This window comes from Carcharodon carcharias, chromosome 19 (assembly GCF_017639515.1).
Source record: "Carcharodon carcharias isolate sCarCar2 chromosome 19, sCarCar2.pri, whole genome shotgun sequence".
In the NCBI taxonomy this organism is placed as follows: domain Eukaryota; kingdom Metazoa; phylum Chordata; class Chondrichthyes; order Lamniformes; family Lamnidae; genus Carcharodon; species Carcharodon carcharias.
The window spans coordinates 21,924,015-21,940,559 of NC_054485.1; the positions used below are offsets into that span (position 1 = coordinate 21,924,015).

At 45.9% G+C, this 16,545-nt stretch overlaps 1 protein-coding gene across 1 annotated transcript in view; it reads left to right on the forward strand.

Moving 5' to 3' along the window:
* Positions 1-16,545, forward strand: part of LOC121291171 (beta/gamma crystallin domain-containing protein 2-like) — a 53,929-nt gene that overhangs the window by 33,008 nt on the left and 4,376 nt on the right. Inside the window, exons 10-18 of the mRNA XM_041212262.1 lie at positions 1,567-1,693; positions 2,540-2,682; positions 3,354-3,480; positions 6,753-6,785; positions 8,742-8,854; positions 9,957-10,086; positions 12,289-12,428; positions 13,587-13,710; positions 14,051-14,209. Of these exons, the coding sequence (XP_041068196.1) occupies positions 1,567-1,693; positions 2,540-2,682; positions 3,354-3,480; positions 6,753-6,785; positions 8,742-8,854; positions 9,957-10,086; positions 12,289-12,428; positions 13,587-13,710; positions 14,051-14,209 (1,096 nt within the window). The remainder of the gene's footprint in view (positions 1-1,566; positions 1,694-2,539; positions 2,683-3,353; positions 3,481-6,752; positions 6,786-8,741; positions 8,855-9,956; positions 10,087-12,288; positions 12,429-13,586; positions 13,711-14,050; positions 14,210-16,545) is intronic.

Consider the following 16,545-nt stretch of genomic DNA (forward strand, 5'->3'; position numbering starts at 1 on the left):
CTGAAGCATTCCTCCGACTCGTGGGCCACTCTGTTGAGGGCTTCCAACAGCTCTGCGTGATGTTCCCCGCCTTCTGCTGACTTTCTACAATGAGTTGCAAGGCTGAATCCGGAGGCTCATCATCTGACTCGGACCTCACAGCTGCCTCTTCCCCAGCATTCCTTCCAGTGCCGGGGAGCTCGGCTGAACCTGCTTCCTCCTGCAGCGGACACATGTCCATGCGGTGACCACCAGATTGTGAGCACAAGCCTGCTCTAGATCTAGGTCCCGCTGAGGTGTGTGTCTCTGCCCTGGTGCAGGGTGTGGGTCTTCCAGGCTGCTTATTTCCTATTTTTCAGTGGAGGAGGTGTCCTCTTTACTGGAGGTGAGGTCCTGGTTGGAGCTGAGGGACTGGCTGGCTGAGAGTGTCGGTTGCTTGGCAGAGCTCCCTGTGAACCAAAGCAGAGATAATTAGTGCATGACAACCGTCAAAAGCAGGAGAGAGAGAGCACTCACAGTTGCATTGAAGGAGGAATGATGTGGTGCAGGATCCTCACGTGGGTGTTCACCACCGACCTCACCACTGCCATAGGCATGATCCACCTCCTCGCCAGTCAGCGTGATGGCACACACCGCAAAGTGAGTGAGGGGCTTAATGTGGGCCACTGAGACCTCTCCTGTTGTGAGCCAGCTTCTCCTTCATGAAAACAGATGGAGAGAGTGTGAGCAGGACACATGGCACTATGTGGAATGTTTGTGTGGTGAGCAGAGCCACGGACAGAATGAGGACGCGAGCTCCAGAGGATATGAGCCTGCTGGAGGTGTGAGGGTGTGTGTAGGAGTTAGTGTTGTCCCTTGAGGTGTGAGATCCCTGTGGATGTGAGATGGGTTTGGGAGTGTGTGAATTGAGAGTGATGAGGTGGTTGACTTACCCTGGCGGAACGGATGAGATCATTCATCCTCTTCCTAAACTGGATGGCTGGCCTCCTCTGTGCTCTGTTGGTGTTGACCGCTACTGCCACTACCCCCCAGGTCGGATTGGTGGCTCTGTTGGACCTCCTGCAGCCAGAGCGGGGTGGGGGGGGGGGGGGGTAGCGGAGTTTGTGGTGGCCTTCCAGTGTATCCAGCAGGCGCCCCAGAGAGGCATCACTAAATTTGAGGGTCACCATCCCCTTTGTTTTCAGGGCTATCTGTTGCCTGGAACAGTCCTGGTCAGTAGACATGAAATAGGCTGTGCTCTGATGCGCTTTAAATATGGCGCCCAGAGCGAGGAAGCACTGAGGTCATGGTGTAACGGACAAATCGGAGCCCACCTGCCAGCGATTGGGCGTTTTTCCCCTGAATGCCTTATTAATGAGGTGGGACAGGTCGGGAAGGGGACAGTACGGCGTGAAAATCCGCCTTTGCGGCTGGCGGGTAAAATGTTGTTTTTCACGCCCATTATCGCACTTTGTGCAAATCTGGGACGATTCCACCCTTTCTTTTTAATCTATGCTGTCTAAAAATGTTGTTTGGGATGTTTATTTGTGCTCTTTAAATGCTTTCCGCTGACATGCTGTTTTTTTGCCCTTTAACCCTTTCTTGCAGTTGGGTTGGCTACTCAAAGGAAGGTTTCAGGGGTCATCAGTACCTCTTGGAAGAAGGCGAGTTCCTGGACTGGAGGTCATGGGGTGGCTGCGATGAGGATTTAAAGTCACTTCGCGTCATTCGGGCAGTGAGTGTTGGGATCTGAGAGAGACGTTTCTTACAATGGGACGATAATGGCAAAAGTCCAGCATTTCCCCCAGTGCCGGGGGCTTAGCTGGTGAGGGAGGTGAGCAGTCCCGGCATGGAGACAAGACGTGCTCCATGGTCAATGTCCAGTCTGTGATCTTGGCCAATGGTGGCACTACATTGCCTCATGGAATAATGCACTAGAAGGGGTGTTGGAAGTGCACCCAGTAGTAACATTCAGTAGGGAATCAGGTATCTATTTGAAATTAAAGAATTTGCTGGGCTATGGGGAAAGTTCAAGGGGAGTGGGACTAACTGGATAGCTTTCAAAGAGCCAGTACAGGCATGATGGATTGAATGACCTTTGATGCTGTATTATTCTATGATTTGATTATGTGGGATGTGATTTGAGCCAGAGTTAGGGCTTAGGGGAAATCAGCTATGATTCCTGCTGCTGATGCCTGTGCTGTTTAGTGAAGTGTTTGAGCAGGGGGAGGAGGGGAGCATTTGGGGACTAGTTCACATGTGTGGTGGTATGAGTGGGGCAGTGGGGGGTGTAAGGTTTGCACATAATGTGCGTTGATGCCTCACTATGGTATTCACATGCCAGAACAACCTACTAATGGTCCAGGCTCAGGCAAGTAGAACTGATACTAGGATGATGACCAGACCTGTCTCCCCAGCAAAGTCATCATCGCCGGGGGAACAAGGGTGGGGGCGGAGTTGCGGGGTGGAATAATTTTGTAAAAAGTTGATAATTCCTTTATCTAAAAGCGATTGGCATTAACTGAGCAGAAAGCGTGTTGCGGGTGATCTTGTTTGATATCTTCTCTTTGTTTTTTTGAAGGATTTTTCAAACCCTGCGATTGTTCTGAATGAGAATAAAGATGACAAGGGGAAAGATTCATTCATGATGGTCGAATCAGTCCCAGACCTGGAGCCAGCTGATGTCGATGATATAATACAATCCATTCATGTTTTGAGTGGAGTGTAAGTGACAGTAACCACATTGCAGCGGTCTGAACTATAATTGCATGTGACAGAGAGTTAGCATGGGCTGGGACTGTGCAATATATAATGGAGCTGATATTATATTGTACACTGGCTACTATTGCCTTTGGTTTACAAAGGCTACTGTTTCCTATAATAGCTGTGTGCACAATCTACTGCTCACTTGTGTTAGACGCAAGGTTACCATGCGGTAGCCATGTTGACTAGGATGGTCTCAGGATTGACCTCTGACCTGTTGCTTGAGATCTAATTTCAGCTGAGCACTGCAATCTGTCTGCAGTGTCACGGACATGGGGAGTTTCCCCTTGGCTCGCTGCAGATTATCCCATGGGTGTGGCATCAGATGGGTTCAGGTATAGACTGCCAAGTGCTCCATAGTTGGACAATCTCTCGACACTGGTTACCTATGCTTGCATTTGAAGGAAGGTATCTTGAATGAGGTACGGGGAGGGCCAACAACCCAGGGAGAAAATCCTACAGGAAAAAAAAACAAACAAGCTTACCATGAAAGTGAATAATTTCAAGAACTTGTATCTGGAGAACGGTAGAGGTTATGGATCAATGCCCAGAGTTGAGGCACAGAGCTTGTTTTCAATGCTTGGCGTTGAGCTGCTTCCTTGCTGCTAAATATTCACCATTTCTTCTTTCAGATGGGTGGCCTACGAGGGTGTCAATTATTCTGGATCTCAGTACATTGTCGAGAAAGGAATTTACAGGAACCCTCAGGACTGGGGTGCCCAGAACTGTAAGATTAGCTCCCTGCACCCTATCTTACAGGTAAGCCGATCATTTACTTTGATACTGTGCATCCTATGATCTTAATAATATGAACCCCCCACCCCCACCACCATCGGCCCCTTGGTGAATAAACCATTATTTCCTGAGCTACCACAGTGGCTCGATGGGCAAATGTCCTCTCCAGTTTATACCCAAGCTCTTCAGATGTGGAGCCTCCAAATTCGATCACCAGTCTGGGGGCATCTGGCTGACCTCCGCGAGTAGTGGAGCACCTCAGCACCACTGGACTGGGGTTGACAACCCTTGAAGATTGCCCTGGAGTCTCCAAGAATTGAAAATGAATGCACAAAATACTGATGCAAGCAAACCTGAAGAAGAATCGTGAGGCATTAAAATAAATTGCAGCTATTTTTTGCATTTTCTTGGAAGTCTCCTGTTTATTCCTTCAGAAAATATTGCAGCTGGGAACTAGGCTGTTTGACTGAGAGTCAAGAATCATCAAATTGGGAAACAGAGTCTGTTCACCTTCCAATTGGCTGTGGAAGGAGGGACACCACAAAGATGGGCATGTTGGGTGACCAGTGGTGGGAGTATGGGGATGGGGACAGGTAGTTATGTGATGAAACCTCCAGGAATACATTCACCCAGAGTTGGCAACTCTACTCTGGCCTGGGAAAGGAATTAATCAGGGTTCCTATCCCTGATTGCTATCCAGTGACCCTCTAGAAAAGAGTTGTATGGATGTCAAGTGAGAAGGGATTTCAAACTGATCTTGATGTCCCTTCAAACACTGAATATGCAGCCAATACTGTAGCCTAGGCTAAAGTGGATTGAGCTGGGGAAGGTAACAGGGCATTTGTTATCAGAGGAACCGCTGGTCCAACAAAGAGTCGGTCCCTTTGGGAGTGAGGATAGGAGAGGGGAGAAAATGGGAGAATAAAGTCTTGAGGAAAACATTGTATGTTTGAGGAGTCTATTCTTCTTTAAAAATTTACACAAGCAGAGGTCTAACAGGATATTTATTGGCAATTGGAACCTGTTTTAAAGGGCTGTGTGTGTGTACATGATCCTCTCAGCTCTGCATTACTCAATCCTACAATGACTTGGGGCATCAGTGGGATATTCAAATTGTTGCTCAAGGGGAAAGTCCATGTCCAAATGCAGCAAGGCCTGGACAATATCCAGGCTTGGGCTGAAAAGTAGCAAGTGACATTCGCGCCACAAAAGTGCCAGGCAATGATCATCTCCAACAAGACAGAATCCAACCATTGACATTCAATGGCATTACCATCAGCAAATTCCCCACTCTCAATATCCTGTTGGTTACCATTGACCAGAAGCTGAACTGGACGAGTCATATAAATACTGTGCCTACAAAACCAGGTCAGAAGCTAGGAATCCTTCGGCAAGCAATGCACCTTGTGACTCCCCAAAGCCACCTACAAGACACAGGTCAGGAATGTGATGGAATACTCTCCACTTACCTGGATGAATGAGCTCCAACACTCAAGAAGCTTGACACCATCCAGGACAAAGCAGTCTGCTTGATTGGCACCACATCCACAAACGTTCACTCCCTCCATCATCGACACACAGTAGCAACAGTGTGTACCACCTACAAGATGCACTGCAGAAACTCACCAAGCCTCCTTAGACGGCATCTTCCAAACCCACAACCACTACCATCTAGAAGGACAAGGGCAGCAGATACCTGGGAACACCACCATCTGGAAGTTCCCCTCCAAGCCACACACCATCCTGACTTGGAAATATATCGCCACTCCTTCACTGTCGCTGGGTCAAAATCCTGGAACTCCCTCCCTAACAGCACTGTGGGTGTACCTACACTACATGGACTGCAGTAGTTCAAGAAGGCAGCTCACCACCACCTTCTCAAGGGCAATTAGGCCTGGGCAATAAATGCTGGCCCAGCCAGCAACACTCAGATTCCATGAACGAATAAAAAAAATGTGTTGCAATTTTTAACAAGGAGAATGTTCTGTAATCCAGAGAACATTAAAAACCTTCTTCCTAGGGTTTTAAAATAGTCTTTCATTTTATATAATCAGGAAGGGAGGACATTAACCCCCCCCCAAGCCTGTTTGGCCATTGAGTTCAATCATTGTTGATTGGTGCCTGATCCTTATTTTGTTGCAGATGCCTCAATACTCCTGTCTAAAAATAAATCCAGCGATAAACAGGTTTTCTAACTCACTGCTTGCTGCACAAGGGCTCTGAAGTGGGGGTCCATGAGAAGATTTCAAGACGTTCCCATTGGGGGTGAGGGTGGAGGAGGAAGAGAAGGAACTGTCATTGTCACCATCCTGTGCCATTTGCGAGGGCTCCAAAAGCTGGATCAAGAACTGGCTCTTCCCCTGCGACTGTGGCCTCACTTTAGACTGGGCTTCCAAATGCCACGTGCAAATCCGCATGGTGGAGGCTGGCTTACACTCTGCCCCTCACTCCCTCAGTCACTCGCTGTTGGCCGTTGTCAAGTTTGGCAAGGAAGCAGCACTGCTGGACAGTGTCCCTTCTGCTGTGACTGGCAGAGAAGAGGATTAAAAATAATATGCCAAGGACAGGATTAAAGTGAAATTAAATTTATTTTGAAATTAAAATGACATTAAAGTGTTCTTAAATATAAGCGGGCCTGGTGTGGGGAAAAAAAGCCTAAATGGAAAAGCGGAGGTTGGTGGGGGAACTAAAAGATTCAAAATTTCCTTTGAAGCGCTGTAACATTTTGGGATGCTAAGGCATGCTGGGAGCTAGCGAGCACCTGTCAGATCCCTGGGACAGGTTAAACATTGGCCACACTCAGGCGTCCACAAACCCTCTATGTTCTGTCATGAGGACAAGGCAACAACTCCTCAGGCAGTGCAGGCAATGCTATAGAAAAAACGGGGGCTCTGCAGTCAGTCAGACGTGTGAGGGGATGAGTTCTCCATTGCGCTCTCTCCAGCAGGTCTGCTTGTGGACAGTGGCTGTGTATTTTCAACCATTGAAACTGCCTGGCCCATTTAATTTCACATTAAGAAAAACTAAAATAATAACACATATATAACCTTTAATCGTATAACTAAATTTTACACAGATAAAACATTATGTTGTGCTATGGGGAGGTCTGTGGAATTTTGATAACTGAGAGGGGGATCTTTGAAGCAAAAAGGTTGAGAGAATCACTGCTCTAGCATATTTCATAGTATATCTTCCTGAGAGCTGGGGAGTGGAGGCAGGGTGGGGGGAGTCAGTGTACTGTGGCATAGGTACAGACTGACTGATAAAGTGATTCGTCATCTGTTTTGTGTATTCAGGTGGAGCCAATTGATCAGCAGCTGAGACTAAAGGTGAGTATCATTCTCCACACCCTCCCACTGTATTTATTTTGTAAATGAGGCTGCTAGCTTTATCAATAGAAACAGGGAGTACAAAAGCAAGGAAGTTATACTGAACCCCCATAAAACATTGGCTGGACCCCAGATGGAGTATTCTGCCCATTTCTGGGCAACACTGTTTAGGAAGGATGTCAAGGTCTTAGAGAAGGTGCGGAGGAGGTTTACTAGCAAGGTACCAGGGATACGAAACTGCAGTTACATGGTGAGACTCGGGTTCTTCTTTGTGGAGCTGAGAAGGTTAAGGAGAGATTTGACAAAGGTGTTCAAAATCTTGAGGAGTTTTGATAGAGTAAATAAAGTGAAACAATTTAAAGTGGCAGGAAGGTCAATAACCAGTGAGTTTAAGATGATTGGCAAATGCACCAAAGAGGAAAGAAATTTTCACGAGAAGTCATTCTGATCTTGAATACACCGCCTGAAAGGGCGATGGATGCAAATTAAATAACAATTTAAATTCCTAAGAGAAAAGATTTGCTGGGTTGTAAGGAATGGAACTGGGACTAGTCAGGCAGTCCAATCAAAAAGCAAACATATGCATGATTGGCCAAAAGGCCTCTTTTGGTGCTGCTTCATCCTGTGATCCTATTGGGAGATACCAGGGAATTTCCTGGTTTATCTTGGGTCTTTACTGAGTTAGAGACTTTCATTAAGATAGGGGTAGGGTTGCTACAATTAGCTTCATTGTTCCTGTGTTCTGTATTAAATCAGTCGGGGTTCCTGAATGCGTTCTGCCAGAATGTGCACATGTGGACATCCAACATAGGACAGGATGAGCTTTGGCTGTGATGACCGACCTAGATAACCAGCTTTCACTTGCAAGGCTCACACAATTCCAAGTGACTTCTTGGGTGTATTATCCTAATGTAAATGTCTCCTTTGGAGCTACTTCATAGCTAGAGTCGGGTTCCTCAGAAAAGGAGGAGAACGACGAGTATTTGGTGGGGAATGGGGTGTTGAATTGGTCAAAGTCTCAGTTCCATTGGTGAGATGGCTGCTTAATTATCAACAATTATCAACCATGACAGCTATGCAGTGTTGACTTGGCTCTGAGCTTCCAACACTCATCATAAGCAGCTCATGCACCATAGGATGTGTCAGAACATGGGCAACCCTCAAAGTAGACAGCCCCCCTCCTCAACCCTAATGTGGCCACCACCAATCCAACCCCATTGTGGCAGCATCCCCCACTTATCCCCAAAACAACCACCATACAACCAACAGGTTATAGGGCAATATAGCAGAAGTGTTTAAAATTATGAAAGAATGAGAGAGGGCAAATAGAAAAAGACTGTTTCCAGTAGTTCAGGGAGCCATAGATACAAGATTATACTAAGAGAGTTAGAACACAGAACAAGAGAAAGTTCTTCACACGAAGAGTTGTGAGGCCGTGGAATTCACTTCTAGAGTTAATGGTTGAGGCAGAAACTATGTTAACATTCAAGATTAAATTTTGGATAGGCTGTTAATATTGATCCTCAACCAACATCTCTAAAAACAGATTATCTAGCCAAGATCACAGAGCTGTTTTCAGGAGATTGCTGGGTGCAAACTGGTTGCCCACTTGCTACCTTACAACAATGGCTGCGCTTAAAGTATGTCATGGGCTGCGAAGTGTTTTGGGATTTCTTGGGACATAGAGATGCTGTATGAATGCAAGTCATGTTTTTTTCTTTTCTTAAAGCCCACAGTCACATTTAAGACAACAAGGAATGACACGCACAAGAAAGTACAAAACAAACAAAACAACCACATGCCAGATTAGATTTATAATCGGTTACATGACTTTTCCTTCCCTCCTATATTATTCATTTTGCTAGTTGCTGATACTAATCTTTCCCTTGGTCCTGTTGCTGTCTTGACCTATGTGCGATTAAAATGAAGTTCAAATTCTTTTCTTTCACCACAAAGATAAAGGTCTACTCGGAGTCCGAATTCAGTGGACGCTGCCTGATACTTGAGAAGAAAAAGATAGGAATCCCAAGAGAATTTAAGATGCAATCATGCAGAGTTCTAAATGGCAGGTAAATGCACTCGATTGCCAGTGTGTTGTAACATACTTGATTATGACATGTTGTGTGAGCTGGGGAGTTGCCCTGCTGATGTCCAGGCCAATAGTTATCCCCCAATCAACATCATTACAACAGATTTCTATGTTCATGATTACACTGATGGTCGTGGGAGCTTTCTGTGAGCAAATTGGCTGCCATGTTTCCTACATTACAGCAATGACTACACTTTAAAATAAGTGCTTGCCTGGCTGTAATGTGCTTTGGGATATCTTGAGATTGTGAAAGATGCTATATAAATGCAAGTCTTTTCTTTTTACATCCATTGTCTTCCCTCCTCCTCCAATTTTCTCTTTGTCATCAGGCACCAGGTTCATACACAACCATATAACAGTGTTTGCTGTCAAATGTGCCCCTGCCCTCTCCAGCTCAAAAATGATTTACCCACCAAGTTATTGAAAGTGTGAGCTGATAGCAGTGGTAGTGAAGGTAACGGGATTGGAGACCAGAGTGAACATGGCAACCAACTGGTTCTCTTAATCAATGAGCTTGAATTGTTTGGAAAGTGAAGGACTGAGAAGGAGGTTGAATTAAACTCTTTAAATTTAATGTGTCAAATCAGGTATAGAAAGAGAAATAGAGAGGAGAAGAAAAGTTGGATGGAAAGGGATTGAGGAGAAGAGACACAGCAAAACAAGAAAATACATTTGAAAAATTAAAAATTTTACATTTTTAAAATTTCCTAAAATGATACACATGAGGGATGAAAATCCATACTTAGTGTCAGAGCATCATCAGTGTTTACCATGCAGTTACCCTTGTAATTACAAGACGTAAAGATGAATCAATTTATCATTTTAAACACCCCAACCGGATCACTTCTTTCTTTTATACTTGAGGACTGAGAAGCCTAGTCTATGCAATCTGTCCTCATAATTAAACCCTTTCGACCTAGGTATCATACAAGAGGAGGCTCATGTGAGTCATAAATCCTGACATGGACCAGATGGGTTTCTGTGCTCTGTATAATTCTATTCTTACGATCTTGCTGAAAGCTACAGTTTTATATTCCAAGTTGGTGGAGTGTTCACTAATCCAAGCATGCTTTGTCTTTCAGCTGGGCATTATATGAGGGCCAGGCCTATGATGGGAGAGTCTTTGTGGTTGGTGAAGGAGAGTACCCAGACCTGCAATCGATGGGCTGCAGGATGACCACCCACATACGAAGTGTCAAGGCCATCCCACATGTAAGTATCTACAATTGCTCCACCATTGGCAGTCCTCGATTTAAAAACATACCTGCTCACCTGGCTTAATATCTTCTCATGTGGCTTGGTGTCAAAATCTGACTATGTTCCTGGGAAGCACCTTGGGATGTGCTATATAAATGCAAGTTGCTGTTGTAAGTGGGTCACAACAATTAGAGAAAATGCTTATCATCCTGACTAAGTGGCTGAGTTGGTTGCATTAGATTATGTTTACAGTTGTAGACAGCGATGTGTCTTGATAGTGGAAATCAGGTGGAATGGGAGTTAAAATCCGAGCAGTGAGCTTCCTGTTCTTTCCCCGCCCCCGTGGCCGTTTTAATGACGCTGTGTTTTCCTGGGCATTTAAGAAGCTCAATTGGCTGCAGCAGGAGCTCCCTCAGTAAATGTAACTTAGGCCCTATGAAATCATTCAGAACTTAATATAATTTTAACAGCCTATTGAACAATAAGTCAGCTCAGACACACCTAGCAGAAGCCCAGTTGAGTAAAGTTGTAAGTTTATATTTTTGAGGGTCGACAGGAAGCTGAAGTTCCCACAAAGAAAGTTTGGGCTCTTGCTTCTCCAGGAACCCACCCCCCACACCCCGACCCACCTCCCTGCCACATTCTGACCCACAGGACTTCCCTGAACCTTTCAAACCCTTGTGACAGGCCTGACTGCCGACTTGGCAGCCAATAATGGCCCAATCTTCACAGGCCCAACGCCAGCTGGTTGGTTGGGTTATTACTCACTGTCAAGGTTGAACAGGTTAGGGTTCCTTTAATTTTTTGCAAATAATGAAAGCATTTGAAAGGGTAGATGTGGGGGAGACAAAAACTAGGGGTCATAAATTATAAGGTAGTCACTAATAAATGCAACATGGAATTCAGAAGAAACCTCTTTACCCAGACAGTGGTGAGAATGTGGAACTTGCTACCACATGGAGCAGTTGAGGTGAATAGAATAGATGCATTCAAGGGGAAGCTAGATAAACACATGAGGGAAAAAGGAATGGAAGGATATACTGGTAGGTGGGAGGAGGCAAAAGTGGAGAATAAAGATCAGCACAGATCAGTTGGGCCGAATGGCCTGTTTCTGTGCTGTAAATTCTATGCCTCGAGGCTTGGCTATTGAAGTGAACAGATCTCCCACCACAGCCCTGGGGGGATGGCCTGGACATCCTATAAGCTCCCTGCCCAGGAGTTAACAACCACCCCCCCTCCCACCCCTTCATTTCAACATTGTGAAAATACAAGGGGAGGAAGAGTGCATAGGATGACAGATTCACAGCTTACCTTCAGATGTGACACAGTTGGTTGAACACTTGCTACTGGATCAGAAGTCCAAGCCCCACCCGAGCCACTTGTACACAGTATCTAGGCTGACACTCTAGTGCAGTACTGAGGGGATGCAGCACTGGTGGATGTGCCATCCTTTGGGTGAGTCTTTAAGCTGAGGGTCTGTCTGCCCTCCCAGATGGATGTATAAGATTCCATGATGCTCCTTTGAAGAAGAGGAGGAGAGTTCCCAGTGGTGTTCTGGTCAATATTTAGCCTTAAACTGACATGACTGCAACAGTTTACCCGGCCATTATCGGCGTTTACAGGATCTTGCTGGGTTATGAATTCACCTGGGCAATAACGAATTGAGAACTCAAAAGGAATTTGGGCAAAATGTCAGGCTTGCCATGTTGCATTACAGTTCAAGGTGAATTTACATCCCACTGAGTGCAAATGAGCTGCTGTGTTCCCCTAAAAGACAACAGATTCAGTCAGTTTCTCGAAGGTGGTTGGGGGAGAGGTTCACCAAGTTTTCTGACCAATTCCTGCCAAAGCCATATCGGGTAAGCAGGTGTTGAATGATAATAATGGTACTTCCCACCAAAGACCTCCAATGGGGCATCATCCCACCTAGTTGGCCCTCGTCAACTTGACAACAGTGACCACACTTCAGTTCTTCATTGCCTGTGAGGGCTTTGGGGCACCCTGAGGCCACTATATAAAAACAAGTTCTTTTTTGGGACAAAGTTTGCCCTTGGCTGTCCCATAGTTTCCCAGTTAAATTTGAAAAAAATCTTCATCCCTGACAAGAATTGAGTTTGAAAAAACGTACCTGAAATCCAGGATTTGTACATGATGGACCAAAGGGAGTAATGGTGGGATTAGTGTGTGGTCCATTGGGTAACTGTCTGTTTCACACAGGTCTTCTCTGAGCCTTCAGTCACTTTATGTAGCTTGGAGAACTTTGAAGGGAAAGAGATTGAACTGAACTCGGAAGTGAAAAACCTGCTGTCTGATGGCTACAACAACCTGGTTCTGTCTCTCCGTGTCAATGGCGGTGTGTAAGTATGGAGCCAGTTTTAGTGAGTAACACCTCTTTCGATGACTCTTTTTGGAAAGTGAACTTGAGTTTAATTTTCCAGAGTAAATATCGCCAGCCAATGAGTTGGAGGTGGGTGTGGAACTTTAACTCATTGGAGGTGCCATCAGAGTTTCCAAACGCAGGATCAAAACTACCTCAAAAAAGCTCAATAAAAGCAGGATTATTTCTCCAGAAACTTGCAGTTAGCGGAGGATAGTTACACAATACGAGTTATATATGTGTAAAATCAAGTCTCCAGACACAAGTGACAGGAATTACCCATTCATCTCCATTATAGCCAGGGTTAGTGGTGTCATGATAGGCAACCTTTTTTTTCTTTGACAACCTCTTGGATGTGTGATGTTTGCATCCCGGAATTTGTACATTTTTATCAGATCAGACAGCGTAACAGAGATGAGCGATGAGAGGTTCACAGAGTTTTCTGTCCGTTTCCTATCTGAGCCACATTGAGTAGGCTGATGTTGAATGAAGGATATGGCTTCTCCAATCAGAGACATCCAATGGGTTTGTCACCCCTGAGTGTCCCTCTGCAACAAGGCCTGTTACAGGAGGCCACCTTCCCATGGCCAATTAGAAAGCACACAGGCTCCTCATTATCCATTTGGATGATTCTCGATTCTGTCAGACAGGCTTCTTCCTCAGCCCCAATGTTTTTGCAACTGTTAAGGAAAATAGTTTTTATAAAAAGGGAGGAAAGCATTTTTGTTTTAAAACAGTGTTATGAATTTTTTCCTGTGTTGTTTGCAGCCCTGTCCTCTGCAATTTTCAGACACTCAGGACAATGCTGAAAGATTGGGAATCTTAGCCTCACGCTCTGCAGTTGAAACAGTTTCAAACTGTGGCTGGCTAAACAGCATGAGATTATTCCACATGGCAGCTTCTGGGCAGCATGACAGGGAGTAGTGCCCTAACATTAACGTGGTGGGCAGAACTACCAAACTGCCAAGCATTAACACCTCCAGCCTGACGACTCCATTGTGATGCAAGGTTCCCAGGCACTCCCCACCCTGAACCAGTCTGTGACAGGCTGCATGGAACCCCAGAAGTTAAGGGGTATAAATAGAGCTTGTTTATATCACCGCGCCGTGACCCACCTGTTTCCCTTTGCTGTCCGCAGCTGGGTGCTCTACGAGTACAGCAACTTCCGAGGTCGCCAAGTGCTCCTGGAGCCCATTGAGATTTCAAACTGGCCCAAGTACAGTGGCTTCTCCAGGATTGGATCCTTATCACCAGTCTCACAGGTTAGTGCAAGACTGTCAATGACCAGCCAAACCTAAACCTCCAACTCGCAAACTCCAATCTTACCACTGCCCTTTAAAACCCAATCTTGTTATCTCCCTTTTAAAACTTGCTGACTCATCTCTTCTCCTCTCCTACTCATTTTACCCCAGACCAGGGGCCTCGGTACTTCAGCTTCTCTCCTTCAAATGTACTAAATTGGCTGGCCTGAAAGTCATCTTGTTGTTTCCCTTACTCCTGTTGCATGACATTCAGCACAAGTACAAGGGAAGCAACATGAGACCATTGCTCTCACTGCCCCAACACCTTCAAGGTTAATGCCAAACGTCTTTGTCTTTACAGAAACCTGCATTTTTCCAAATCAAGAACAAAGAGACGAAGGATTTCCTGTCGGTTACTGTGTGTCAGGAGGATGTAAAGTCCGGACGGGTCATCGTCGCTTCTGAGAATAAGGAGCTGGAGCAGATCTGGTTCTATGAGAACGGGTTGCTAAAACCCAAAGTAAGAGAGTTGCTGTTCGTTTACACTGATCTACAAGGGAGGGGGGATTCTGTGCAGCTCAACAAGTTGATATGTGACACCCGCCTTAAAGAGGGGATCACTATCAACATCCTTTGGATGTAACATACTCTGGGATGTTTGAGTAATACACTGATGTTCAGGTAGGGGGTGGCGCAGGGGTAGGTGGTGTGTGTGGGGGGGCTGGGGGAGGGTTAAAATGGCCGTGTATTCGGACTACGTTCCCACTTTTCCCCTACCTGGATTCAAACAGATCAAGGCCAATTGCTTCACTTTGTTGACATAGGGACAGGAGTAGGCCATTCAGCCCCTAGACCCTGTTCTGTCATTTTGGCCCTGAGCTCACTATGGCCTGTACACCCTCCAAATCACCCAGGAAAACTAGAGGAGAACTAATTTCAGCAAATGGTGGAGGAATCTGGCCAGGGGTCAAAGACGGACAACTAGAAGTTAATGGAGCAATAAGTGGCCCCTTGAAAGAGGGTACAGAAATAGGAAAGAAAGGAAGGGGCAAAGTGACAGTACAAAAATAGATTGGCAGCTAACATAAAGTAGTCAAAACGCATTCTATTCAGAGGCCTACGTTAATGACCTAGAGACATGAGTTCAAATCCCACCTTGGCAGGTGAAGGGTCATTCGGACTCGAAACGTTAACTGTGCTCCTCTGTGTAGATGCTGCCAGACCTGCTGAGTTTTTCCAGGTATTTTTGTTTTTGTTTTGTTCACTCTTAACTCTGGCTTGCTAGGACATTGTAACTAGTTGTATAGGGAACGGTAATAAATGTTGGCATTGGCAGCAATGCCACATCCCATGAATAAATTATTGTTAGAGGGATGGTGGGGGAGGTGGTTGCATAGGTGTCGTGCTATTGTCACTGGACTAGTAACCAGAGACCCAGGCTAATGCTCTGGGGACCCAGGTTCAAATCCAACCACAGCAGGTGGTGAAATCTGAATTCAATAAAAAAAAATCTGGAATTAAAAGTCTAATGATGAGCATGAAACCATTGTCGATTGTTGTAAAAACCCAACTGGTTCACTAATGTCTGAATCTGCTATCCTTACCTGGCCTGGCCTACATGTGAATCCAGACCCACAGCAATGTGGGTCCTTAGACAGCACCTTCCAAACTCATGACCACTACCATCTAGAAGGACAAGGGAAGCAGACAAATGGGAACACCACCACCTGGAAGTTCCCCTCCGAGCCACACACCATCCTGACTTGGAAAAATATTGTTGTTCTTTCACTGTCGCTGGGTCGAAATCCTGGAATTCCCTCCCTAACATCACTATGGGTGTACCTACATCTCAAGGAGTGCAGCAGTTCAAGAAGGCAGCTCACCACCACCTTCTTGAGGGCAATTAGGGATGGGCAATAAATGCTGGCCCAGCCAGCGATGCCCACATTCTGTAAATGAAAAAAAAACTTAGAAACCAAAAAGAGATCTATTGGTGGAGGCCGATGGCCTGGCTTAGGTACTAAATGAGCATGTTGCATCAGTGTTTAACTTGGAAGAGGGATGGTGCCATAGGACTGCAAATGTTGTTCATAAATGGCATTACCATCACTGAATGCCCCCATGATCAACATCCTGGGTGTTTCCACTGACCAGAAGCTGAACTGGACTAACCACATAAATACTCTGTCTACAAGAGCAGGTCAGAAGCTAGGAATCCTGCGATGAGTAACTCACCTCCTGACTCCCCAAAGCCTGTTCACCATCTACAAGGCACAAGTCAGGAATCTGATGGAATACTCCCCACTTTCCTGGATGAGTGCAGCTCCCACACACTCAAGAAGCTTGACACCGTCCAGGACAAAGCAGCCTGCTTGATTGGCACCACATCCACAAATATTCGCTCCTTCCACTACCGATGCACAGTGCAGCAGTGTGTACCATCTACAAGATGCATTGCCGAAACTCACCAAGGCTCCTTAGACAACACCTTCCAAACCCATGAGCGCTACCATCTAGAAGGACAAGGGCCGCAGACATATGGGAACACCACCACCAGGAAGTTCCCCTCCAAGCCACTCACCATCCTGACATGGAAATATATCACCATTCCCTCACTGTTGCTGGGTCAAAATCCTGGAACTCCCTCCCTAACAGCACTGCGGGTGTACCAGCATCACATGGACTGCAGCGGTTCAAGGAGGCAACTCACCACCACCTTCTCAAGGGCAATTAGGGAAGGGCAATAAATGCTGGCCTATCCAGCGAAGGCCACATCCCATGAACGAATATTAAAAAAAAGCTGCATAAATCTTTTACCTACAGGCCAGGCAGTTTAACATCGGTAATGGGGAAGCT